The sequence below is a fragment of the Natrix helvetica genome (assembly GCF_964273705.1).
Source record: "Natrix helvetica genome assembly, chromosome: 1".
In the NCBI taxonomy this organism is placed as follows: domain Eukaryota; kingdom Metazoa; phylum Chordata; class Lepidosauria; order Squamata; family Natricidae; genus Natrix; species Natrix helvetica.
This window is the reverse complement of record NC_138548.1, coordinates 193,154,276-193,181,506: the sequence shown is the minus strand read 5'-3', so window position 1 is coordinate 193,181,506 and position 27,231 is coordinate 193,154,276. Positions and strand designations below refer to the sequence as shown.

General features: G+C 41.9%; 1 protein-coding gene across 2 annotated transcripts in view; it reads left to right on the top strand.

Moving 5' to 3' along the window:
- The window catches only part of LOC309389037 (complement C3-like), a 213,395-nt gene that overhangs the window by 40,061 nt on the left and 146,103 nt on the right, over window positions 1–27,231 (top strand). For both annotated transcript variants that reach the window (XM_081946931.1, XM_081946932.1), the window contains exons 6-18: window positions 116–198; window positions 689–779; window positions 4,433–4,535; window positions 10,348–10,468; window positions 12,063–12,178; window positions 12,564–12,710; window positions 18,870–19,079; window positions 19,186–19,380; window positions 19,629–19,790; window positions 19,887–20,016; window positions 21,232–21,306; window positions 23,079–23,279; window positions 24,509–24,620. In XM_081946931.1, the coding sequence (XP_081803057.1) occupies window positions 116–198; window positions 689–779; window positions 4,433–4,535; window positions 10,348–10,468; window positions 12,063–12,178; window positions 12,564–12,710; window positions 18,870–19,079; window positions 19,186–19,380; window positions 19,629–19,790; window positions 19,887–20,016; window positions 21,232–21,306; window positions 23,079–23,279; window positions 24,509–24,620 (1,746 nt within the window). The remainder of the gene's footprint in view (window positions 1–115; window positions 199–688; window positions 780–4,432; window positions 4,536–10,347; window positions 10,469–12,062; window positions 12,179–12,563; window positions 12,711–18,869; window positions 19,080–19,185; window positions 19,381–19,628; window positions 19,791–19,886; window positions 20,017–21,231; window positions 21,307–23,078; window positions 23,280–24,508; window positions 24,621–27,231) is intronic.

Below are 27,231 nucleotides of genomic sequence, written 5' to 3'. Positions count from 1 at the left end.
CAAGTAAACCTATTAATATCAGGAAGATGCCTTGTACCCCTTCTTCATAACATTATTGTCATAAATCAATTATAAAGTCAAAAGAATGAAAAATATTTTCATTTTCTTGCTATAGTTTTGGGACATGGACGGCTGTGGCCAAATATGAGCATTCCCCAGAGGAGAGCTATACTGCATATTTTGATGTCAGGGAATATGGTAAGAAGGTTCATTTCTGTTCAACCAAGCCACTTCCTGATCCTGGGTTTCTTTCCCTTCCATGTTGTTTCTAAAAAATCTAGTTCTATCATTTGTAGAAGTGGGAAATTATGAGAACCAATTTGGTCTAGTGGTTAAGGTAGCAACCTAGAACTCTGGAGACTGTGAGTACTAATCCCACCTTAGTCATGAAAGCCAGCTTGGGTGATCTTGACCAGTCATTCTTTCTCAGTCCAATCTACCTCACATGGTTGTTGTGGGGAAAATAGAATGAGAAAGGTGTGCTGGATAGGAGTTATCTGTACAAATAATAAAGACAAGATACAAATAAATAAATAAAATAGGAGGAAGGAGTATTAGATATGTTCACCACTTTGAGTTGCTTACAAAAATAATAAAGATGTGATATAAATAAATAATAAATAAAATATATTGAATAAAACCTGTTAGTGCTAGACTTCTATCTATTCATCTGTTTCTTTTTCTGTAGTGTTGCCAAGCTTTGAAGTCTGTCTGCAACCATCAGAGAAGTTTCTTTACATTGACGGCAATGCAAATTTCCATGTGTCTATCACTGCAAGGTATGCTTATTTACAACTATGAGTAGCTAAAGAAATTTATTTTGGCACTGGGTAACATCTGCATGAAAGTGGTTTTTCTTTGGGTCATAATATTCAGAAAAATAAGATTTGGAGACTAGTTCTGATTTGAACATATTTAATTGAAATTTGTTTAACAAATACGTTATTTATAAAATTGTAAAATAGTCTTTAGATTTTACTTACGGTAGCTTTATTAGTCTGACTCAGAGGTGGGTTCCTACCAGTTTGGCCGAACCAGTAGTGGTTTGGTGGCCTGGGTCACTGGAACCGGCAGCTGGAACCTCATATTTCATATTCGTTTGGTAGATATTCTTAATTTTTTCATCTGTTTTTCCTGTTCTTTGTTCAATATTCTCTGTTCTCTTTTCAATGTTCTCTGTCCTTACTTGTATTTTTTGAATTTCTTGCATAATCATCTGCAATGTCACTTCCTTTTCCTTTCCCTGCTGCAACATCATCTGTATTGATCTTCTCCTCCAGATAGTAAACACTGCCACTATATAGAATCCAAGGCTTTTTTATTAAGTTCCAAACAAAGCTAGCAGTTCTCTTTCCAAGTTCATTGCAATCTTCTTTCTTTCAACTCCAAGCTTTCTTTTCACTCCAGTCCAACTACTGATAGTACCCCAGAGGAGCACCTGTATAAACAATCCGTGCTCATTCCGCCATCATTTTCAATAAACAAGCTCAGAGTCCTTGAAACACCAGCTCTTACTTTGCTCAAAGAAAAAAAAGAAAAACAATGTTTCCAAGCCTCTAAGTGAGAGTATTACTTCTTCTCCTCTACTTTTACTTCCCTCTTTATATTCCAAACTTAAGGAAAAAAAATATTTTTTTAAAAAAGAAGATGCAATAGAGTATTGAAAAAAGAAAAAGAAAAAAAGTCTTAAACAATAAGTATTAAAAAAAGAAATAAAAAACCAGTCCAGTTCAAAAAATAAAAAGCGTTTGTAAAAATTCCAGCAATAAAAGGATTAAAGAAAAATAACACACTAAGTTTGACCCTGGCTTAATCTTGCTGCTTGACCTCTTCTGTCTTCAATTTTAACTTTACTTTTGATCTTTTAGGGTGTTCTCTCGACTAATACAAAAACTTATCTCACCAATTCGACACACTTTCTCTCCAGCTTTCCTTCTGTTCTGGAGCTGTCCCAAATTTCAGCAGCTTTAATGACTGCTTCTCTGTCACCGGAAAAAAGTGCTTCTCCTGGATCTACCAGGGAGTTTGTGATGTCCCTGGGATCAGCAGGATGTGCCCTTCTCTATCACTGTCTCTACGGGACGGTTTAGGTCCAAAAGGACCATCCAGCGACAGAGATATTAACAGCAATCTTGGAACTCCAAGATCGCATGTTGTACCATCACAATGTCATCCCCGCCTCTCCTCCTCTTTTTCTATCCTTACCTTCCAGCTTTCCCCACCCAAGTCTCCCCTTCCTCTTCTTGCTCTTTCTCCTCCTCCCGATTTGCAATTGTTGGCATGCTTTCATATGGTATGGGAAAAATAAGATACATGATTACTTTCAAAGACATTATATAAGAAATGCTTTATTATTACTATGGGAGAAAATTAGAGAACAACATTATCTGAAGATACCAGTTTGCCTTTTGATGATGGAAGCACTTATACATCCAAATATCATTAATATGAGAAATATTATTAGATACAAAGATATTTTGTCTGAGAAGGGGGACCTCAAAACTAAACAGGAATTGAAAAAACAAGAGATTGATATGGTTTGGTATACACAACTGGAAATACAATCTAAATATGAAAAAGATGCTAAACTATATGGCTTTTATAAGGAACTGACAGAACTGGATAAGGTACTAACAAGAACAGAAGAGAGAGTGATTAAAAAAACCTGTATAGTTACCTACTGTATATTAAATTAGAAGAAGAACAAGTAAAGGAAACAATAATAGCATGGGCAAAAACTTTGGTTATATGATAGAGTTAGACAAATGGCAGCAACTATGGGACAGAAATTATAAATTAACAATGTCAACTGCATACAAGGAGAATTTGTATAAGATGCTTGATAGATGGCACTTTCCACCGGAAAGATTAGCAAAGATGTTTAAAGATAAATCAGCCAAATGTTGGAAATGTCATCAGATACCGGGATCGTACTATCATATGTGGTAAACATATGTAGAAGCTAAAAAATATTGGACAAAATCTGTATGTGGTTGGAAAAGTTGATACAACAACATATTGACTTTATACCAGAATTATTCTTGTTTGGGATTTTACTAGAAACTTATAGTAAAGAAAATGTATATTTATTCATGTAATAACTGCAGCTAGAATTGTATTTGCACAAAACTGGAAAAGTGAAGAGATCCCTATAGATGAGAACGTGATTAAGAAAATATTAGAATGTGCAGAAATGAATAGATTAACACTTGTAATTAAAGAAAAGGAAGAATTTGACTATTATAGTATATAAGAGTTATTTTATCAATGGTTAGAAAATAAATATGAAAATTAGAAATGAAAGCAGAGGTGTGAAATAGGGAAACTGTATTAATAAAGTTAAACAAGTAAAGAAGGGGATTATTATAATAGTATGTTATGTGTTAGTATCAATTTAACAATAGATAAGATAATGAACATGGCTGTAATTTTAATTGTTATTGCACAAAATGTTTGTGCCCAGATGATAGAGTTTAATGAAAGATGGAATGTTTGTGTTAAAATAAAATAAAGAACTTATAAAAAAAGAAATAGGTCAGCAACCTCACTGGTGTCTGTAGAGATTCTCAATCATCCAGGTCATAGTTGTCTCAAAGGTGCATTTTTCTTCAAAAGGCAATTGTTTTTTTCTTTGAAGAAGAAGTAAACATTTCGATTCTCATCCAAGAAGTTTCATCAGTTCTGATGTCAGGAAAGATAGGTACTGACAGTTGAGACTGGATGGTGGGGGGATGGAAGGATAGGTTCTGATAGGATGGTGGCAGGGACGTGCGGTCAGGGGAGGCAGGGGAGGCAGAGCCTCACCTCTCTTCATGAAATAATAGTATATAATATTATATACTATATATATATATATATATATATATATATATATATATATATATATATATATATATATATATATATATATTATATTATATTATATTATATTATATTATATTATATTATATTATATTATATTATATTATATATTATATACATCCGTCCGGCCGCGCCCGGGAGCTGCGGAGGCAGAAATGTTGTCGGCGCTCCCGGATGACGAAGCCACAAAAGCCACTGGGGAACGACGAGAACCTTCCTGCTTCTGCTGGATTTCGCCTCAGCCTCCAGCACACGTGGTCCCATTTCCCGCCTTCCTGATGACGTCACCATCCTCACCAGCCATAAACCTCACCGCACGTCACTGGATGGTGGTGAGGGGGGAAATGGAAGGATTGCATTTTGGGGGCAATTGTATTGTATTGTAAGCTTCATGGATGAGAAGTGAAATGTTTTCTTCTTCTTCATCAAGGAAAAAACAGTCCACTTGCCTTTTGAAGAAAAAAACACCTTTGAGACACCATCACTGATGTACCCCTCTTGTGTTCAAAGAAGATCAGTAGGGAAAGCAAAGATGTATAATTGAGCCTTTACTTTTATTGTGTCATTACAGGTACTTGTATGGAAAGAAAGTGGAAGGTGTGGCCTTTGTCCTCTTTGGAGTGAAAACAAATGATGGCAAAAAGAGTATTCCAGACTCACTCACAAGAATTCCGGTAAAATGTAACAGGGGCGTTTGCCTATAGGAGTGTGCTTGTGGGTTTGTGTGTCAGATCTACTAGAACATTTTCACTAGAAGGCTAAGCTACCATTAGTGAGGTTGGCTATAATAACAGAATTTTACAAGCCTGGTTGTGCTATAATTCCCTCTCCTTCTAATAATTCATTGAATAAGGGAGTGTCTGCTTCAGTCTCTTCTGAGAAATCAGCTCTCCACAAATGAACTGGCAAATGTGTGGAAAAGCCTGAAAATATCACTGGCTACAGCAGACCTCCCTCCCTTGCAGAAGAGAATTAGCATCTGGCAGATGACCTGAATGTATTCTACTGTAGGTTTGAGAGGAGACCATTGTCAACTATCACTACCCTCTCCATCTCAGCTAAGTCTCTTACACCCAACTCCACCCCTCTGGGGCCCCCACCTCTGCTGATCACATAAAAAGATGTGTGAGGTCTATTCAGGTTTAAAGTCTACATATTTCCCTATTATGTATTTTTGCCTAATTTTTTTTTGCGTTAGCACAAAGCCACCACATATGATAAAACATGCCCGTCTTTTGATTACATTTCCAACATTTGTTAGACATATTTTTAAACATTTTAGCTAACCTCGCAGGTGCTAAATGCCATCTATAAAACATTTTATATAAATTTTCTTTATAAGAAGTTGCCATTGTTAAACTGTAGTTCCATTCCCATAATTTTTGCCATTTCTCTAATTCTGTTATAGCCAACATTTCCCCCCCCCCCATTGTACCATTGTGTCTTTTATTTGTTCATCCTCCATTTTTAAATTTAGCAAAAAGTTATATACCTTAATTAATTTTTCCTCAGTGTTCAATAGTGTCTTATCAAATGGTGTTTGTCCTTTATAAAAGCCATTCTTTTTCATATCTATGTCATATCTAGATTATATTCGCAATTGAGGCCACCAGGCTAATGTAATGACCTGTTCTTCAAGCTCTTGCTTCGATTTTAATTTCCCTTCAGTGTCTAAAATGTCTTTATAAGTCACGATTTTTTAAACATCACCACATTTGGATACATAAAGGCTTCCATCATAGAGAGCCATCCTGGAATTTTAGGCTTTACATTTTCCCATATCAATATTAGTGAATTTCTTATATAGTGATTTTGAAAATAGCTATGAATTCTATTTTTCTCATACCATAGGAAGGCATGCCATCCTAATTGTAAATCATGTTCTTCTAAATATAAGAGTCTCTTGTATCTGAGATTTATCCATTCTTTTAACCACGTTATCACACATGCTTGGTAATATAAAAAACAATCTGGTAGTCCAAACCCTCCATTTTCTTTAGATTCTTGTAGCATTTTCAATTTTAGATCCTTGTAGCATTTTCAATTTTCAACTTTTTTTCCTTGACAAATAAATATCAACATCAATTTGTTCAAATCATCAAATAATTTATTTACAATTTTTATAGGTACTGTTTGAAACAGGCAAAGCAGTTTTGGTAGGATATTCATTTTTATTGTGGCAATTCTTCCTAACATTGACAAATGTAAATGTTTCCATTTTTCCAAATGTAATTTTATTTGCTGAAAGTAAGTTTTATATAATTGTCTTCTTCTATTGTTGCACATCTTGCTGTTAAGTATATTCCCAAATATTTAATTTGCTTAACTATTTGAAAGTCCACTTTTTCTGCTAGATTTTCTTTTTGTTTTTGTGTAAGATTTTTAATTAGAACTTTAGTTTTTTCTCTGTTTATTTTCGGTCCTGCTACCTCTCCAAACTCCTCTATCTGTTTTAACAGCTTTGGGATTGTCTCCAGTGATTCTTCTATGATAAGTATCAAATCATCTGCAAATGCTTGTAATCAGTGGTGAGATTCAGCCAGTTTGGATGGTTTGGGCTGGGAAGCCGCATGGCTGTGCTGGCTGGGAGGCAGGCCGCTGGCCTCTGCCGTTTCCTGCCATTTCCTGCTTGCCTCTGAATGCCAGTTGAATGCTCTCCTCCCAGCCCTCTTCCAATGGCTTCCAAGGAGGAGGAGGTGGAGACAGAGCCCAGTCAAACAAGAGAGCCTTGGCTTTTCCTCCCACCTCCTCCTCCTCCTCTCTCCGGCAGGTCCATGTGGGCAGGAGAGTTGGGAAAAAGTGAGCTGTGCAGCACCGGAGCAATGGCCGCATTTCCCAGGCTTAGCGGAGCTGCAGACTTGTGTGGCCGTGCTCGCCACCTGCTTTGGCTCTGGGTTGGGAACTGATGCTGGGGCTCCAGATCCATTGGCACTCAGTGCAGCAGACCCTGGTACCACTCGTGGTGAGATAATGAGCGAGTAAAGTCGAGCGGAAGGCTTGTTCCTGCACAGTTATCTCAACCCCAATCGGTTGGTTGCTCCATCCTTCTCTCTCTCCGGCAGGAGCTTTAGGTAACCAGTGCGTCCTCCGCCTCCCACCCCCCTTTCCTGAAGTCCCGGTTTTCATTTCGGGTTCATGCTATCCGGACTCACTCTGGATAGGATCCTTAACAGACAGCTTCCCAAGGAAAGCACCTTCACTTTACATTTTTGGTGAATCTGCCCCATGTACCCCCGCCGGGGCATCATGAGAAAGCTATTGGAGTTGGGACTGAGGCGGTGTGTGTGTGTGTGCTTGCGTGCCAGCGTGCACATTCATGTGTGTTTAAGTAGCATTTTAAAGTAGCCTGGGGCAAGTATCCCTTTCTCTCCCCCCTCCCCCCAAAAGAACTTAGAAGCGTCACCCAGAACCACGATTTGGGAATGCGGGGCTTGGCCTGAGCCCAAGCTGGTGAAATGAAAACTTGCTTAAAACAACTTGGCTTTCAGACTGCAAACAGGGGTTTACGGGTCTTCTGTCCGGTGAAAAAACATCTTGGAATTTCAGCCCGACCTTTGTGCTTTGTTTTGGCTTTCTCTCGGACCCAGAAATCATGCATAACTTTTTGTTTTGTTTTGTTTTAATGCTCACCCTCATGAACTGTAATCCGTGAAAGAATTTTGACTGCCTTCCGGAGAATTAGCAGTGCATCCCACATAGCCTTCATTCCAGTGGTGGCTTTCAATTTTTTTTAGAACCTCTTCTGTAGGTGTGACCTGCTTTGTGGGAGTGGCTTGCCGGCCATGTGACCGGGTGGGAGTGGCTTGCCAGCCATGTGACTGAGTGGGAGTTGCTTGGCAGTCATGTGACTGGGTGGGCGTGGCCAACTTGTAAAATGTGAAACTCTCTTAACAGCGCTCTTGCTTAGCAACCAAAATGTTGGCTCAGAAACTCTGGCATTTGAAGCACGCAAATCTTAAAGCTGTCAATGTTATGACATCCTAGGCCCCTGGGTGGGCGCGAGTAGTAATCAATGCCAAATCCGGCAAAACAACTGGCCACTGTGATGCAATCGAATAATAATGATGATGATGATGATGATGATGATGATGATGATGATGTCCAAGATTTTGCAAGATACACCAACAAATTGCAGCTTCCTGCAATAACACCAGCGGAACTGCAAAAATGTGTGCTACTCGGAACATCTTATATTTTAAGAAGGTACTTGGTTGATACCTAGGAGGCTGGCAGCAACCCATATCAACCATTAGCACCAGTCATTGGTAATTGTAATGCATTTTTGAATGTTCAGAATGTTCAATAATATTAATACTAATACTAATACTAATACTAATACTAATACTAATACTAATACTACTACTACTACTACTACTAATAATAATAATAATAATAATAATAATAATAATAATAATAAATTCAACGATTATGGCACAAACCAGCAGTAGTAATTCCAGTGGTAATCGGCACACTGGGTGCTATTCCAAAAGCACTGGAATTACATTTAAAACAGTTAAAACTTGACAAAATCACCATCAGTCAAATGCAAAAGGCCGCACTGCTTGGATCTGCACACATATTACAAAAATACGTTACGACGTCCTAGGCCCCTGGGTGGGACCCGACTAGTAATTAATGCCAAATCCAGCGAAAAAACTGGCCGCTGTGATACAATTCTGTTGATGCAATAATAATAATAACAATAACGATAACGATAACGATAACAATAACAATAATAATAATAATAATAATAATAATAATGACAAATTGACTTTGTCAATTTTTAACTGTTTTAAATGTAATTCCAGTGCTTTTGGAATAGCACCCAGTGTGCCGATCACCACTGGAATTACCACTGCAGGGCTGTGCCATAATCGTTGAATTTCGATTTTTAAGTCCTGGTATGTCGCGATTTTTTCATATTCCTTCTCGGCGACCCTGCTATCACCTGGTATTGTGATGTCTATGATTGTAACCTTATTTTTCTCAACCAGTGTGATGTCTGGTGTGTTATGCGCCAGTATTTTATCTGTTTGTATGCGAAAATCCCACAAGATCTTGACCATCTGACCCTCGGCAACTTTTTCAGGCTTATGTTCCCACCAGTTTGTTGCTATTTTAATATTATAATGTTTGCACAAATCCCAGTGGATATTATTATTATTATTATTATTATTATTATTATTATTATTATTATTTTGTATGTCACTCGACTCCAGCAACTCAAGAAAATCTGTCTAAATCTTGTCTAATGCCATGCCCACCCGGTCACATGCCCACCCCGTCACATGCCCACTCAGTCACATGCCCACCCAGTCACATGCCCACCTAGCCATGCCCACCAGATCACATGCTCACCTAGCCATGCCCACCCAGTCACAGGCCCATCAAGCCATGCCCACCAAGCCATGCCCACAGAACTGTTAGTAAAAAAATTGAATCCCACCACTGCTTGTAATTTATATCTTTTATCTCTTTTCTCCAGTCCCTTAATTTCTATATTTTGTCTGATATTCCTGTTCAAAATTTCCAAAATCAATATAAATAGTAGAGTTGATAGTGGACATCCTTGTCTTGTCCCTTTTGTTATATTAAAACTCTCTGTATAGTCCTCATTTACAATTACCTTAGCTATTTGTTTATGATATATTGTCTTAATTACATTTATAAATTCTTCTCCAAAGTCCATACAGTTTAGTTGATGTGTCATAAATTGCCAACTCACATTGTCAAAGGCCTTCTGGGTATCTAAGAAGGTTTAGGTTTAGGTTTTATTAAATTTATAGACCGCCCCCTCTCCCCGTAGGGACTCGGGGAGAAGATTAGTGCCATTTATTTTCCTGGATGTACTTCATAATATTCTAATGCATCTAAAATAATCCTTAAATTGTGCTTTATTTATCTTTTTGGTAAAAAGAAATTTTGATCTGGGTGAATAAATTCAGTCAAAAAAAAATTCAGTCTCTCTGCTATTATTGATCCTGTTTTATAATCCACATTTAGTAAGAATATTGGTTGATAGTTTTTTTATCTGTGTCAAATCTACATCTTCTTTTGATATCAGCGTAATATTTGCTTCTTTCCATGTGTTTGGTAATTTAGCTTCTGACAGTAGTTTGTTATAAACATCTTTCAGTGGCAAGCTTAATGTATGCAAAACATTTATAAAATTCTGCTAGTAGCCCATCTGGGCCTGGAGTTTTATCATTTTTGTCCTTTTATCACTTCTGTTAGCTTCCCCATTGTTACTTTCCCATTTAGTATAGTTTTCAAGTTTTCTGGGATTTTGGGTAAGTTGGCTTCTTCCATATATTGTGTTATTTTTTCCATAGGTTCATTTTCTGTATCATATAACTTTACATAATAGTCTTTAGCTATTTTTTTATTTACTCACTTTGAAAATGTATGTATCCGTGACCATCTTGCACACGTGGCCAATAAAGAATTCTATTCTATTATTTTTCCTTATTGTTCATTTATTTTCAGATTATTGATGGAGATGGGGAAGCAACACTAGAAAGACGCACACTACGTTCTCGATTTCAAAATCTCACTCAGCTTGTTGGGCATACTCTGTATGCATCTGTAACAGTGATAACAGAATCTGGTGAGCAGGGGTGGGAGAAGAGAAGGGTACATTGTTTCTTTGAATACAAACATATTACACTTTAAAAAAGTAACAGACAACAATTTTAAATACCAGGGATTGAAAACAACTAAATAAAACAAAACAAACCATCACCAGAATACATCATTGATTTGTGACTTGGCTTTTAAATCCTCTCCTTTCACAATGATTATTCACCTTTATCCCACAAAAATCCACAATATTATTGTGGATAAATGTCTCTTAATTGACTCTAAATGTTTAGTAATCAAAACTTTCCAAATTAGATTAAAAGGGATGTTCTATCTAAAATGTTGCCCTGTATGAACTATATTAGTTTTTTCAATTAAAATTGTTTCTAATCATTTGAAGTGTTAGGTCTAAATTTGGAATATTAATGTCCTTCTCTTCCTGGGCTATACATGTGCTTCCTGAAACCAGTATCAATCTGATATTGTCTTTGTTTCTAATATTTTCATTGTCTTCTTGAAACACCAATAAAACACTTGTGAAATTGGTATGGCAGGTGGCATAACAGATCTTATTCATTTCTGTAAAAAATGATCAAAATTTTAGGTTTTTGGCAATGCTACCAGATGTGTCAGTTTGTATCATTATTAGATATTGTCCTCAATTTTTTTCTAAAAATTGGAGTATGATATGAATATTTTTTTATAATTCTTCCATAATAAGGTAAATATTTCTTCCTCCATAAAGCTTTCCATTTCATATTCTCAATATTGTTTCCAAGTTCTTATTCTTATAGACGTTTTACTGCATTCTGGAACCCTTTAATGATATCATGTAAAGTTTTGACATGATTGTTTGCTATTTGCCTTTAGTTCAGAAATTATTGTTTCAAAGTAAGTCTTTTTTATTTTTTCATCTTTAACAAATGATAGAGCCTGTACATATTTAGCCCTGAAGCATTAAATCTCTACCATTTTTCTTTATCAGAAATCGTTTCTCCATTTATAAATCAGTCCTATATAAATTTGCATTTGTTCATCTCTTTGAAGTGCTCTAAAATCTTTGGAAAATATTGAACTTCTATCAGGGACATAATTGGAGAAAAGTTATGGTGCTAATATTTCACACGACTTTTGTCAAATTTCAATTTCCAATTTCAATTTTTGGGGTCAATTTTCTTCAAGCAGTTTTAAATCTATAGTCTTGTGAGGAATTATATCCAGGCTTTGTTTCTGAAGCATTTTAAGGGAAACGTATGTCTAGTCACAAAGCCACAATTGAAACAATATATTAATAAATCCCAATCCACATCTTCTGAAGTTTTAATATGCCAAATTTCTATTTATAAATGATCATTTGCCACATTATTTTCTGTAACTTCTTAGACCATTTACATGACAGGATAATAAAACTTACAATCAGCACATAATATGATGCAACTGTTTTCTAGAAAAAGAAAGGGGTACGGAGAGAGAAAACATTGAGAGAGAACTTGCAAAATGTGAAAGTACTGGGTTTATTAGGTTTGAAACTAATAGTGCTTCAAAATCTTTGCATGGTTTTTTCTTGCATTTCTCAGTTTTATTTTCTATTTTAAGTTGCATTCATTCTTTTGGTTTTGCAGGCAGTGATATGGTAGTAGCTGAGCAAAGCGGCATTCATATTGTGACATCTCCCTATCAGATCTACTTCACAAAAACCCCCAAATATTTCAAGCCAGGAATGCCATATGAACTGACGGTAATAGAAATTAAAGTCTCCTGTTTCGTCAAAAAACCACCTTAGCAATATCTTCCTCCACTTTATTGGGCTTCTGAAGAGCTGTCTAGACTTGGTTGTTCAAGATGCATGTGGAGGCTTCAGGTTACCTCGGGGTTGACTCTGCCTCTGTAAATTGATTGATTGATTGGTATTTGCATATTGGATGTTTTGCTGTAATGTGTCCGCATAGAACTTACAGTATAAATTACAAAAAAGCTTTAGTAAATCAATTTCTAAGCGGCCTGGAGTCACTGAGTGACCTGGGCAGCCATATAAATCTTTTAAATAAATAATAGTTGAATGATTTAGATTCAGAGGAAGCTGCCATGTTCCATGCTAAATCACCTCTTCTGGATTGTTTTAGGTGTACGTTACCAACCCCGATGGCTCACCAGCTGCCAATGTACCAGTGATATCAGAGGACATTCATTCTGAGGGAACCACTTTGAGCGATGGGACTGCTAAGCTCATCCTGAACACACCACTGAGCATTCAAAGCCTACCGATCACTGTAAGTCACTCTGACTTTCTGTTCAAACCCATTCAGTGTGCTGATGAGAGAGGGAATGTCGTGAGGAAGCAGATTCCCAGGAGGGAGAGGGACATTGCAGAGGAGTAAGTGGCAACTCAGTCCGGATGCTTTGTGTGAGAGAAATTGGGTGAATACAGCCGCTCCCTAATAATTCTCAGAGTATATTGTAGATACAGATAGTAGACTCCTCGGTCTGACAAGATTTTGTCTGTAGGTTTGAAAGCAATAGAGGACTCAACTTGGGAAAAGTGTATTTCTTGCTTTTGGGCCTGACATCTATGTTGGAACATGGGGCCATCACAGTCTGATGTGCAAATTGTGCACCACCCAATAGAATGACCTGAAGAGAAGGTTGTCAGTTACCGGTTACAAAGAAAGCGAAGGAGATACAGTGTCAGTGACATAAACTCACCCGCTTTGCCCCTACACAGTCAGACTCTGAGAGCAGAGACAGAACCAGCAGGCCTATGCATTGTGGAATTCTGCACAACGGCATCTTGGATGCCAGCAGCAGCTCTGCTGTGGCTCAAGAGGGAACAAGTGATGAAATATGTTGGCTGTGCTGCAAACTCTGTTTTTATGCACTTTTGCAAGACAATCCACACAACTATGACAGGCAAAGAAAGAAATATACGCTGTGAAGCCCCTATGCACATTGTGTCACCAGAGAGTCATCTTAGCTAGGAATGGAGACGATTACATTATGTATGTCTGTTAGAGTAAGGGAGATCATTGTATATAGGTTGATATCTGTATATTAGGGTCTATTGCTGTTGAGTTGAGTGTAATATAATGAGAATCTTTCTTCATCTTTTTTTCTTTTTACAAGGATTACTTGTAAAAGTCAGCTGATCATGGTATATTGTGTGGTCTGGTAAGATCTATAAAAAGAAAGGAAGGTGGGGAAATAAATGGCCTCGGGCAGCTCCTAATGCCCTGGGTAAAGTTTGTTTTTTAAGGGAAAACAAATAGAAAATATACCCCGTAGATAAATGCCCCTGAAAATAAAGTGATTTCTTCTCTTTTCTCAGTATTTCTCAGTATTAAGAAGTAGTGATACTCTTTCAGAGGAACAGTGATTCTTGCAAGTCCCTGATTTGGTTTGGCATTAAATATCCCATTTGTTCTTTGTAGCCAGTTTGTTAGATACTCCCCCCCCCCCCATCTAGTTGTTGACAAGGACAATCAGTCTCCACTCAGGTCCTCTCCTTTCAGGCAGAGCAGGGGACCCTGATTGGCTGGAGAGCTGGGCAGCTTCCCCTTAAAAGGGGGAGCTGCCAGACCCTAGTCAGAGCTTGCCTGAACTTGACCTAATAAAGAGCTGTTGTCACCACTTGCCTTTTGTGCCTTCATTACCCTATCTAACACTGGCGACGAAGGTGGGATTGAAGGCAATTAGGCTGACAAAAGAGCGAAACTCACTACAAAGAGCTTGAGCGAAACTCACTACAAAGAGCTTGGTCACGAGACAGGGATTCCGCCTGGAGCACAGGGAGGCATACTAGCCATTTGTGAACCCAGAGAGAGAGTCAGAATGGCCACCTATGCCCAACCACCTCCGTTCAACCCAGCCACAGATGACTGGGACGCCTATATGCTGCGGTTCGACGTTTTCTTGGGGGCGAACGATCTCGGGGGCGCCTCGGATCTCCGGAAGAAGAATCTGTTCCTGGGATACTGCGGCCCCGCAGTTCTTGACACCGCCAAGAACCTCTCGGAACCGACGCCGCTACCGGCCGTCTCCTGGTCCGCCTTACAGCATTGTGAATTCCGGGATCTGGACGATGCGCTTTTGGACCGGATCATAATGGGGGTCCGAGACCGGGGCCTGCAGGCAAGACTGCTGGCAAGGAGCAACCTCTCCCTCCAGATCGTCCTCGACGAAGCACGGGCGACCGAGTCCGCACAGAAGTCCGTTGAAACTCTCCAATGCCTCTCCGCACCCTCCGAGGCCCCCAGGAGCACCCGCGTCCACCGCGAAACCATAGAACAAGAGAGCTCCGAGAGCAACGAGGAGGTCAGCCACCGCATGCGCAGCAACCGAGCAGTGCCGGCGCGGAAACTCAAACCGCCGGGCCTGCCCTGTGCCAGCTGTGGCGGCGATCATGCGAGAGCAACCTGCCGGTTCCGAGACGCGACATGCCAGCGATGCGAACGGAGGGGGCATATAGCCAGGGTATGCCGCAGCTTACTCCCTGCAACCAGCGGTCGGCCCGAGAGAACAGAAAGAGGACCAAATCGGAGGCAGCGACCCAGCCAGAGGCAGCTCTGCAGGGCAGAGGTGGACGACCACGTAGCCAACCTCACCGCATCCGACCAGGAACACCAGGAGCATCACGCGATTCCAAGCGTCACGGTCCCTGTTCGGCACATGCAGATCAGCCGCCCTAGGAAGCTCAAGGTCACCGTTTTCATCGAAGGTGCCCCCTGCGAGATGGAGATCGACACCGGGTCAGCTCTCACAATCATTTCATGGGCAGTACTAAAACGAATGGTCCCCACGATGCAGAAGGAGGACCTCAGGAGCCCCGACGTCCGTCTCCGTGACTATCAAGGAAACCTGGTTCCCCTCGTTGGTCAAGGCACGTTCACGGTACGCTACAAACGGACCACGAAGAAACTGCAGGCGATTGTGGTGCGGGACAACCTCCAGAGCCTCTTCGGACTGGACTGGTTCCAAGCTTTGGGAATGGTCGTGGCCGAAGTCAACAACCTAGAAGAAGCAGACCCAGCAATCGCTGCCGCCACAGAGAGCGCCGCGGAAACCATATTTAAGGAGTTCCAGGACGTGTTTGCTTCCGGCCTGGGTGAGTACAAGGGGGCCCCCATATCATTTAGCCTAGACCCGAACGTAGCCCCAATTCGGCTCAAACCCAGGAGAGTGCCCTTTGCGCTCCGACCTAAAATCGATAAAGAGATAGACAAACTGGTGAGCCAGGGGATTCTCGAACCCGTCGATCACGCCCGGTGGGAAACACCAATAGTGACTCCGGTTAAGTCTGACGGGTCAATCAGATTGTGCGCCGATTACAAATGCACAATCAACAAGGGGTTGCAACAGAGTGCGTACCCCGTACCTGTAGTCCAACACTTACTGCATTCGCTCGGCCCAGGGAAAGTTTTCACAAAATTGGATTTGGCGCAGGCGTACCAGCAGCTGCCAGTAGATAGCGCTACTGCAGAGGCCCAGACTATAGTAACACACAGGGGGGGCGTTCAAGTGCAACCGCCTGCAATTCGGCGTTAGTATTGCCCCTGGGTTATTCCAAAGCATTATGGAACGCCTCTTGCAAGGGATACCGGGAGTCGTCCCATATTTCGATGACATCCTGGTCTCCGCTGCAAACGAAGCGCAACTCATAGAAAGAGTTCGCGCTGTGTTAGGCAGGATCCGGGAAAAGGGCCTTTGTCTCAAGAAAGAGAAGTGTAAAATTAATGTACCCAGGGTAGAGTTTCTAGGCTACATGATTGACGGCTCCGGGATTCACCCGACAAACCAGAAAATCAGGGCCATTAGGGAAGCCCCCACTCCCCGGAATCAGGCCGAACTCCAGGCGTTCCTTGGACTCCTTAACTTTTATAGTGTGTTCCTTAAGCAGAAAGCGATGGTTGCTGAACCGCTACACCGCCTGCTATCGAAGAACACAGAGTGGTCATGGGGGAAAGCCGAAGCTAAGGCGTTCGCCGCCGTGAAGGGACTTTTATCAGCAGACTCTTTCCTGGTCCAGTACAGTCAAACCCTGCCGTTGGTATTGACCTGCGACGCCTCCCCTTTCGGAGTTGGCGCTGTCCTGAGCCACCGGATGCCGAACGGCATGGAAGCCCCAATTGCATTCTATTCAAGGACGCTGTCCACCACCGAACGGAACTACAGCCAGCTGGACCGGGAAGCCCTGGCTGCCGTGGCGGGGGTCAAGCGATTCCACAAATATCTGTACGGCAGGGATTTCGACTTGGTGACTGACCACAAGCCGCTGCTGGGACTGCTAGCTGGAGATCGCCCAACACCGGTGTCCCTCTCACCCCGCATGACCCGGTGGTCGATTTTCCTGGCCGCGTACTCTTACCAACTCATCCACCATCCGGGCGTCACACTGGGGCACACAGACGCACTGAGCCGATGCCCCCTACCGGAGCTGCTCGCCGATCCAACACCCGAGACCGTCATTCTCCTCATCGACTGTCTAGACTCGGGCCCCATCTCCTCCAGGGACGTCGCACACCACTCCGAGAAAGACCCAACCATTAAACAAATTTTAAACTGGGTGTGGAGGGGGTGGCCCAAGGGGCCGTTTGGGGCAGAGCTCAACCCATTCGCCACAAAACGAGATGAACTGTCCGCTATCCGGGGTTGTTTGTTGTGGGGGGACCGAGTGGTCATTCCGAAACAGCTACGAGTGGCCGTGCTAGAGGCCCTCCACAAGGGTCACCCGGGGATAGTGAGGATCTAGGCGTTGGCCCGGAGCTATGTCTGGTGGCCCAACATGGACAAGGACATTCAAGAGTGGGTGGCCACATGCACACCGTGCCAAGAATCCAGACCGGCTCCCCCAGAGGCACCCCCGAAAGAATGGGAGCGACCCCAGGCACCATGGTCCAGGATCCACATAGACTTCGCAGGGCCAATGCACGGGCAGACTTTCCTCATCGTGGTGGACGCATTCTCAAAGTGGCTGGAGGTAGTCCTGATGACATCCACCACCACAGACGCTGTTATCAGGACGCTCCGAGGACTATTCGCGACCCACTGATTCCCGGATGTGCTAGTATCAGATAACGGGCCACAGTTCACGGCCAAGTCTTTCGAAGAATTCTTAGCAACACAGGGAATCCGGCATGCCCTTGTCGCCCCATTCCACCCGGCGTCCAATGGCCAGGCAGAACGGATGGTGAGATCTACCAAGGAGGCACTAAGCAGAATGGGCCCGGGTGACTGGAGAACCCGCATAGACCACTACCTCCTAATCCAGCACATCACGTCGAGCGCCACCACCGGCAGGAGTCCAGCGGAGCTGCTCATGGGGCGCCGACTCAGATCCCATTTAGACCGCCTGCACCCCAACTACTCCTCCGACACACCGCCTGACTCAACGGGAAAGATCCGGGCATTCACCATCGGAGACCCAGTCTATGCCCACAATTACACAGGGGGAACCCTGTGGATGCCCGCGACCGTCGTCGGAATATCGGGGCCGAGATCATACTCCGTCAGGCTCGAGGACGGGCGTCACTGGAGGCGGCACATCGACCAGCTCCGGGGACGAGTAGAAAGCTCCCAGAACTGGCAATCGCTGCCGACACCAGCGCAGGTCGAGCCGCACCCCCCACAGACCGGGGCGGAAGGACTTGGGGACTTAGCAGACTCTAACGGGGCACGGGCAAGGCCTCGAACAACGATGCCAGCCAAGACATCCGAAGGGTTCCAGGAATCCCCGTCCGACGAGTCCGGAGAAGGAACGGGGCCGACTGTCCAGCGTGAGGACACCCAACCATCGGAACTGCGCAAGTCCAGCAGGTCGACCCAGAGGCCCGTCTACCTGCGCGACTACGTCACTTACTAGAATGCTCCATCCTAGGGGGGAGGGGTGTTAGATACTTCCCCCCCCATCTAGTTGTTGACAAGGACAATCACAGTCTCCACTCAGGTCCTCTCCTTTCAGGCAGAGCAGGGGACCCTGATTGGCTGGAGAGCTGGGCAGCTTCCCCTTAAAAGGGGGAGCTGCCAGACCCTAGTCAGAGCTTGCCTGAACTTGACCTAATAAAGAGCTGTTGTCACCACTTGCCTTTTGTGCCTTCATTACCCTATCTAACACAGTTCATCATCCTATCTGATCCTCAGGCTGCAACTCACTTTGCAATTGTTTTATTCAATAGCTATGCCCACTCCCCAAATCCCAATTACAATATAGAATTTGCTACACTCATAGTAACACAGAGCTCTTTTTTATCCTAAAGATGCAGATCAAATAACAGGATCTCAGATATTTTTTTTAATGAAAACAGGATGCTAGCCAAGTCCATTCTAGCCATTACTGTATTCTTTCAGCAGTCTGCATGTGGACATCACTCAATGCCAGCCTTAAAAGGAGTCACAGTTGCTTCCTAATTAGGTTACTGCTTCATATTTACCCTGTCTAGGTTAGAACCAACCATGGAGACCTCCCAAGAGAACGCCAGGCAACAAGGTCCATGACAGCCACAGCCTACCAAACCCATGGAGGATCTGGAAACTATCTTCATGTAGCCATTACATCTACAGAGATTAAGGCCGGAGATAACTTACCTATAAATTTCAATGTGAGGGGCAATCCAACTTCATTGAACCAGATCAAGTATTTCACATACCTTGTAAGTATTATAGACCTGGAGGAAATCCAAGGGCTGCATTTCAATTCATACTGGCTTCATCTATCATTTCTAACCTTTCCATTAATCAGTATTTGTTCACCCTCAGATATTGACTAAGGGGAAGATTTTCAAGGTTGGCAGGCAACCCAAGGGAGATGGGCAGAATCTGGTAACCATGACGCTGCGTATCACTCCAGATCTCATCCCTTCCTTCCGATTTGTGGCTTACTACCAAGTGGGAAACAATGAAATTGTGGCTGACTCTGTCTGGGTGGATGTGAAGGATACCTGCATGGGAACGGTAAGTCAGCCTTCCCAGTAGCTTTCTTAGCAGTCATAAGAAACACCTTATTATAGCTGCATCAGAACTGCATCAGAATTGGAGCATAAATCAGATGTGCTTATTTTAAAGCATTTAAATACAATTTAAATTGTATTTTCTGAAAACATTTATTTCAGTTCAGATAGAGAAAGCCAACTATTTTTCCTTGAATTGGCATTTTTCCTGTCTGTTAGATATTTGAGCTGTTCTTTGTTTTGTGTAAACAGTTAGTTGTGAAAGGAGCGTCTTCCAGAGACAATCGAATAAAAGAGCCAGGAGATTCAATAAACATCAAATTGGAAGGGGATCCAGGTGCTCGGGTCGGTCTTGTGGCTGTGGACAAAGCAGTATATGTTCTCAATGATAAATATAAGATTAGCCAAACTAAGGTAAGGCCAGAAACATCTTAAGCTACAAACAGCTTTCAAGGGTTTTCTGGCTTATAGTACAGAAGAAGAACATTTTTTTTCTTTGATGTGCACTAGATATGGGACACAATAGAAAAGAGTGACTTTGGCTGTACAGCTGGCAGCGGCCAGAACAATCTGGGTGTGTTTGAAGATGCTGGACTGACTCTGACAACTAGCACTAATCTCAACACCAAACAAAGATCAGGTATTTTGGGGATGGGTGTTAATGTCTGAGTGATGACAGAGGTTTTCCAATCAATTTAGAAGCCAAGAGAAGAGCATTTCCTCCATCAAATACTACTGGCGTCATATGGGAATCAACTCACAAGTCCCAAAGCAAATAGTCAAGGCTCACTGCAGAGTCACTTGGTTGAGATGGGCATTTTGCAAAAGAAAGAAAGAAAGAAAGAAAAAGAAAACATATTGTTATCAGCGTGCACTGGAGGATCTACCTCTAGAAAATAGTAGAAGAAACTCCAGCAGACGAAAAGATTCACTCATATCTATGCATTTCAGAAAGGAGGAAAAAATAATAAGAGTCATACATAAGCCTAAGTGATACATAATCATTCATAATCAACAAATCTCATGTTACTTCTCCACTTACTATGTTCCAGAAAGAATTTTTGTATTACGGTAATAAAAGAAAAATATCAGTTCGGTTGCCATAGAAATCTTGGTCAGGCTTACTGTGAACTTAAAGATTGCCTTTTTCATGTGCCAATTAGCACACATTCCTTTAATGTTTCTCTTTTGCTAAAATGTCCCATTCCTCTAAGGATTTGTTTTCCTGGCACCTGAAAAGTATGTTTCAGCATCTCAAGCACAGAATATTGCCATTGGGGTCTTGAACTGCATGCAATGGTTCCAACATCTTCTACCAAATGTTACTCAAATCGTAGGACAAATTCCAGATCACTGTTTCTAAGGGTGGCTCTAGAGGAGAGAGTTATAGTGCAGGCATCCTACTTTATTCTTGTGGTTTTAGGAGGGGTCCACTCTAATCCTGCACTGGTATTTTCCTGCTTTTTCCTATCATTTTATTTCAAGGGTGGGGGGAGACTTCAGCAACACATGAAAAAGCTGGACATGCTCCTTGGCCTTCAACTGTGAGCCCTTCAAGTCAGACCCAATGAAGGGTTGAGCTATGCTTTCTACCTTACAGCTTCCCAGCACTAAAGTGACATTTCTATGAGCTGCTTTGGATCTATTTGATATAGATCTAATTAACACATGATTAAGGCTTCAGACTGCATTCCCAATCTATTTTAAACGGGAGAAAGTCCCACAGAAGGCACACCCTTACTTCCTTACTGTAATCCAATTGTAAAATTAATCTTCACAGGAATTATAGATGCTGAAAGTTATCTTCTTACTTTTAAGAATAATGGTGGTATCTCTTCTCCCCTGCCTCGTGCAGATGCAAAGTGTCCTCAGCCTGCCAAACGGAGGCGTCGCAGCTCTGTTTTGCTGCTTGACAGCAAGGCAAGCAAAGGTATGTGACAAATAATGAAGTTTCTGTTTACTCTGAGGTAAAAGAATAAAACTGCCGTCCATTTGCACTTATTGAATCAGTCAGGAAATGGACAAAGGAATGGAGGTTATCCCTCTTTCCCTTGTTTCTCAAGCAAAGGGGCAGAGGATTAATATTCTCTATGAGATAGGATCATTCTTATCAATAACTTTGGGTGCTTGAATTCTGAGTGCAGTGGGGGGAAGTACTTAGATGGCCCAATAGTTTACGCAGAAACAGAATATAGAATGTAACTGGTTCCAGCTAAAGTGATTACATTTGATAGACAAAATTTTTAAGCATTGTTTTTTGAGTGTTCTCGGATTGCAGCAATGATCAAGAATTGTTCTTGGTGAGGAGGAAGTAAGCAATGGCCAGTGAACTACAAGCAGCCCCCAACCCATCTGTGGGGATGCCTGCATATCAACCTGGCAGCCCCAACTGAACAATCAAAGCTCTGCCCCTTTTATATGTATGGGGCTTCCACCATCCCCTTCCTAAAGACATCCATGCCCCAAAGCCTTTTTTGCAACTTATGAATCACCAGGACCACAAAATACAACAGCAGAACACCCAGAACTGATGTCCTTTGTTTCAGGAGAAAGCTAGGAATAAATGTGTTTAAGCGTATAGTAAGCTTAAGTCACAGATTATGGATTTATAAATGTAACTTTAAAAATAAAACATTCAGAATGTTAAAAAAATCTGCCTCCCCTGTACTTGTAATTATTCGCTTTATTTTAAAAAATAATAAAGAATACAAAGTAAAATAAGAGAGATCCGAGAGAATACCGAGAGAGATCCGTAAACCTCCAGTGAAAGGGGCCAGAATTTAGTGGCCAAAGACATGTTCTGCATGCAGGTGTTGAACTGGAAGCCTTCAGAGAGCATTCCGTCCACAGAAGCCTTGGGGGTAAACCCTGAAAGCCTCCAGAAGTTCTCCTCTTATTATTACTTTTGCCTGTTATGCGAGGGGGAGAATAATTGTATTAAGTGTTTTTAATTTCAATTACATTGACATACAAACTAAGTGGAACGAATTGGGTTTCTCCTTGGTCTGCCCAGTAGTTTTTGGGAGCGTCCCCCTCTCCCTGCATGCCATTCAAAGGCCAAGGGGAGCTCCGAGCCTGGAAGAGGTTGCCCAGGGCCAGTGCAAAACAACTAGCGCCATGAGAAGCTGGCCATGCCTCCCAGCTAGAAATGAATTGGCGGCTGGACTGGGGCCATTATCTTCCTCAAGCACACCCCAATCCCTTCCCCTGCCCAAACAACCGAAACAAGGCGCATACTCAGGAACTGTCATTTGGACTCCTCCGTATGCAAGGTTGCAGGATGGCTTGGTTGGAAAAAGGGGGGGAAACTAAAGAAAAGCCCTTGTTTTTTCCAGGACATGACTTACTTAAGCCTCCTGGTAGAATATGGCACCTAGAATGCTCCATTTAAGGGGTAGAGATACAGTGCAACATCTGATTGATTTTCAAAAACAAAAGATAAGTTTGAATGTTCTGGCAAAAGTGTAGATGCAGTAATAAGCCATAAATCTTATGAAAATGACAGTCCCTAGTAACTACAGTAGTGAAAAGTCAAAGGATGTTCAGCTGTTCCTAGCAGCTCTCTGGGACAAGATAAACAACCAACTCCTTTGAATATTTTATTTAGATATTCATTGTCCCTTTAGATATTCATTGTCCCTTTATGCCTATGACTATGAGAAATAGGATTGTCTAATGTTTCACAATTTTTGTATATTTTAGGGGCGCAGTTTCAGGATCAAGACCTGCGCAAATGTTGTGAAGATGGCATGCATGAGAACCCCATGGGGTACAGTTGTGAAAAGCGTGCAAAATACATCCAGGAGGGAGATGCTTGTAAAGCCGCCTTCCTTGAATGTTGTAACTACATCAAAGGGATCAGAGATGAAAACATACGGGAGAACGAGTTGCTTCTGGCAAGAAGTAAGTAGCAGGTTCTGGGTTTATTGAAAGAAGGGAACATTTAATTCACCAATACCTGGAAAACGTGGCACATAATAGCATTACCAAGGTTGAAAACCCATTGGGAGTATATTGTTATTAGGTATTTATATGTCATTGTTGCTACTTTATAGTTGGGCTTTAGTACAAAATACAGCTCTGTAAACGCAGGAGGAACATTCAAAGTTGGGTTGAATGAGGCCTCGCTCGTGGGAATCACATCACATCCAGCCTCCCAGTCCCTGGGCTCTCTCAGTCCCCATCAAGGTTAGGTCTACGCAGCATGCAGCCATACTCTCATTACAGCACTGTTTTTAATTAAAGCAGACCCAGGCATCTGCTGCTTCCTCCCAAAACAACCCACCACATTTTTTTAAAACATTGGTGGCCTTTCGGTTCAGCTAAAGCAACTTTTGGAGAGGTCTCAGCGGTTGAAGAAAGCTTTCAGTGAGAAATGATTTTGAGGGCTTGTTGAGTGAAAGTGGTGGCAGTACAGATCTATCTTTGGTGGTAGTTTAATGGTAGACTGCTTCAATTTTATTCTAGAACAATGAACAATGAACAATGAACTATAAATTAAAACCTTGATTTAAAAAAATTGGGTTTGAAAATGATTTTTTTTTTTAAAGGCTGAGGTAAAAAAGGTCAAGATGGCAACCATAGTAGGTTGGTTGAAACTCTGCCTTTGTTCTATGTGAAAATGTGCGTGAACACTCCTGAAGAAAAGAGGAGAAATAAGCATTGTGTCAATATTGTTATAGACTTACACTTTGAGGTAGCTACAAGATAGGGTGAGGATTAGAAACACTTATTACCTTGATTTTTCTTTAGCTAATTGATAGATAATTGTTTTTCTAGTTTTGGCTTTCTCTGTCTGACTGAAAATTCATTATTTCTTAATTTCATTTTATGTCTACATGTTAATCTAATAGAGAATATAAAATAAGGATGGAAGAAATACAGTAGGTGGCTATGGAAACAATGATAGCTTGAGTTTTGAAGAAGGAAATGTTGCACTATTGTGCCACTTCGCATGTTCAGTACTTTCTGGTAGAATAGCAAGCAAGGGAAAGTATACTTTGATTAACCAAAATACAGAAATACCTACTATTTTGCTATTTTTGAAAATAACTATCTAGTTAACTGTGGCTTATTTAATAAAATATTGTTAAAAAACAGTACCTTATACCAACATGCTTTCTGTTTTCCAGGTGATTTTGAAGATGAATTCTTTGGTGATGACAACATTGTCTCAAGGTCTGATTTTCCTGAGAGCTGGTTGTGGCGAACGGAGAACCTGGATTCACCACCTAACAGTCAAGGGTATTGGAGTTCTTCTGTTTATATTAGCCCATTTTTCAGTTGAAAGGAAAATCTAATGATTTCAAAATGTATGCAGGGATGGGGAAGATGGTGTCTCTTCCAAGAGGAAAGGATCAGAAAAGATTCTGCATGAAACCCGGGGTTTATTTTTCACCTCCTTTAGAAGAGAAAAGCTACTTGTTAATCACTGTTTATTATGGCCAATGACCAGAATTCCATTTTGAAAAGGTAGAAATGATGATTAATTGCAATTAATAACAGAATAACAGAGTTGCTTGATACATCCGCCTTAAACTGGCATCATCCTTTGAAAAGCCATGAATTTTGATAAATTAATCTTAGCCAAGTTGATCCAGAGTTATCAACCAAGATCAGAGGATCCAGGTCCTTTGGGGGAAAAAATAGTTTCAGCCAAGTAGAGATGTACGTTGGCATATGCTGTTTTCTGCTTCTCACACCACTTCACACTGAAGTATCCCATTAGCAGCAATAATGCATCTTTCCTCTTGGGTTCTACTATATGGAGCACAGTAGAAGGACCAGGAAATGGTAGTTGTGGAGAAAGCTGCTTTCCAGCTCTTGCCACTTAGACTAGACAGATTTGTTGTGCTTCGTTTCCCATCACAGGGCAACTTTGGAAGCTAGTAGAATCTTTTTTTTTTTAAACAAAGTTTTATTGGTTTTTGGATGTTTTGCAAAAGGAAAAGGTATGGGGAAGGTTACAAATTGTGGCAGCCGCAAACTGCGGTAGGTATACGCCCCCTCCAGACTCATGGTGTACATTTCCATAGCATTCAAATATTACATAATATAACATATAGTCAGTGTGATAAATTCAAAAGTAATTTCAATCAGTTTGTATCCTGTGGATTTTCTTACTTATTTGTGTGATCTGAGCTTTCTTGATGTCGCCCCATCTCCCCCCGTTGGCAGTGCTCCGGCCCCTCCCATGTCTTGTGTATCTACTGGGATGTCTTCTGGTTTTTCTAGGAGTAATTTATTTTTTTCCATAAAGGCCTGCGCCTCTATGGGTGTGTTAATTCTGACCCTTGTCTCCTCCCAGAATATTAACATACCTTCAGGCAGCAACCAACGAAACCACACCCCCTTCTGGTATAATTTATTCGCCAATTGCGAATAATATTTTCTTTTCTCCCTCACTTTCTTGGGGATCTGTTTCAGTATGGTTATCTCCTTATCTTTATATATCAGGGCTTGTCCCCTTTGTGTATTCAGAATTTCATCTCTTGTGCTTTTCCTAAGAAATTTAATGTGCACCTCCCTGGGGACATTGTGTGTTCTAGCATATGTGGAGTTCACTCTATAAACCAGGTCTATTTCCCACCCCATCTGTTGTTTTTCTTTCTGGGTATACTCAGCCAAAATGGTTGTCATGATGTCCCTAATGTTTTCATCATCTGTCTCCATCACATTCTGAAATCTAAGATAAAAGGACATTCTCTCAAACTCTATTTTCATTTGTTGGGTGTCAAGCTCTTTGTTTCCCCTTTGCACGCCTTCCACCCCCGCCCCCCTCATCTCAGCCGCCCCCTGCTCCAAGTGATCCAATCTCTGTGAGTTCTTATCAATTTTTTCCTGGTTTCCTCTAATTTCTTCTTTCATCTCCTTCAGCTGTTTCTTAATTTCCTCTTGTCCCTGTAGAATTTGTTGAAACATTTGGTGAAACTCCAAGTCCGTAGTTTTAACTTGTTTAAAAGCTGTCAATGTTGATTGCATGCTCGGACTTGAGGTTGCAGATGTCGGGGCAGAGGCAGCAAAGCCGGACTTTCCAGGAGGTGGTCTTTTAGATGTCATTGTTAGTAATAAAGAGTCCAGACAGTATAGAGAAGAATCAGTCAGAGTGGTAGAGCAGCCAAGGGAGATCGGGGGGGTAGAAAGACCAGGCAAAAGGGAACTCTCTATCACCCTGGCAGGAAACAGATGTTTTTCACTCCAGAAAGTTCAAAAGCAAACAATCCACAAGAGGAGTATCCAAATAGCACGGAGACAAAGACCGGAAGCCTGAAGTTAAAAGGTGGAGTCAAGTTCAGCTTTCATGAAGACAACGGAAGTATGCCATCTTGCCCTGCCAACTTCGAGAACTGAGGCAACAAATAAAGTTTTCAGGATTCAAAGTTCCCAAAGATCACATTTTCTTGAAAGGGTTAAGTCTGAAGATCCATTTAGTTGGAGTGTGACCTCATTGGTTTGGCTCTCCCCCTCCTCCTTCCCTGGGGCTACGAGCACTTTTGTTTCTAGCCGCTTGTCCAAGATTCCCCCCCCCTCCCCTCCAGCCGCACTTCTCCAAGTTAAACAAAAGTTCCAATTAACACCACTGACAAGTTTTAGAATTGGTAATAGGTATGAAGGGAGTTTACGCCTCACCGCACCGCCGCTGCATCCTTCAAGTAGCTTTTTTTCTTCCCGACAGCCTCACAGCGAAGACGCTGGCGCGCCTCCCCTTCGTGCTCCTCGGTGCCTGGAGCGAAGCGGGAGCCCCCCGACGGCCGCCGCCGATGCAGGGGTCCTCCCGCCGTGCCGCTCCTCCGGCAGAACGCCTCTCCGGGGCATCCTGTGCCCCCCAAGGGGTGGGGAGCCCACCGGGGATGAG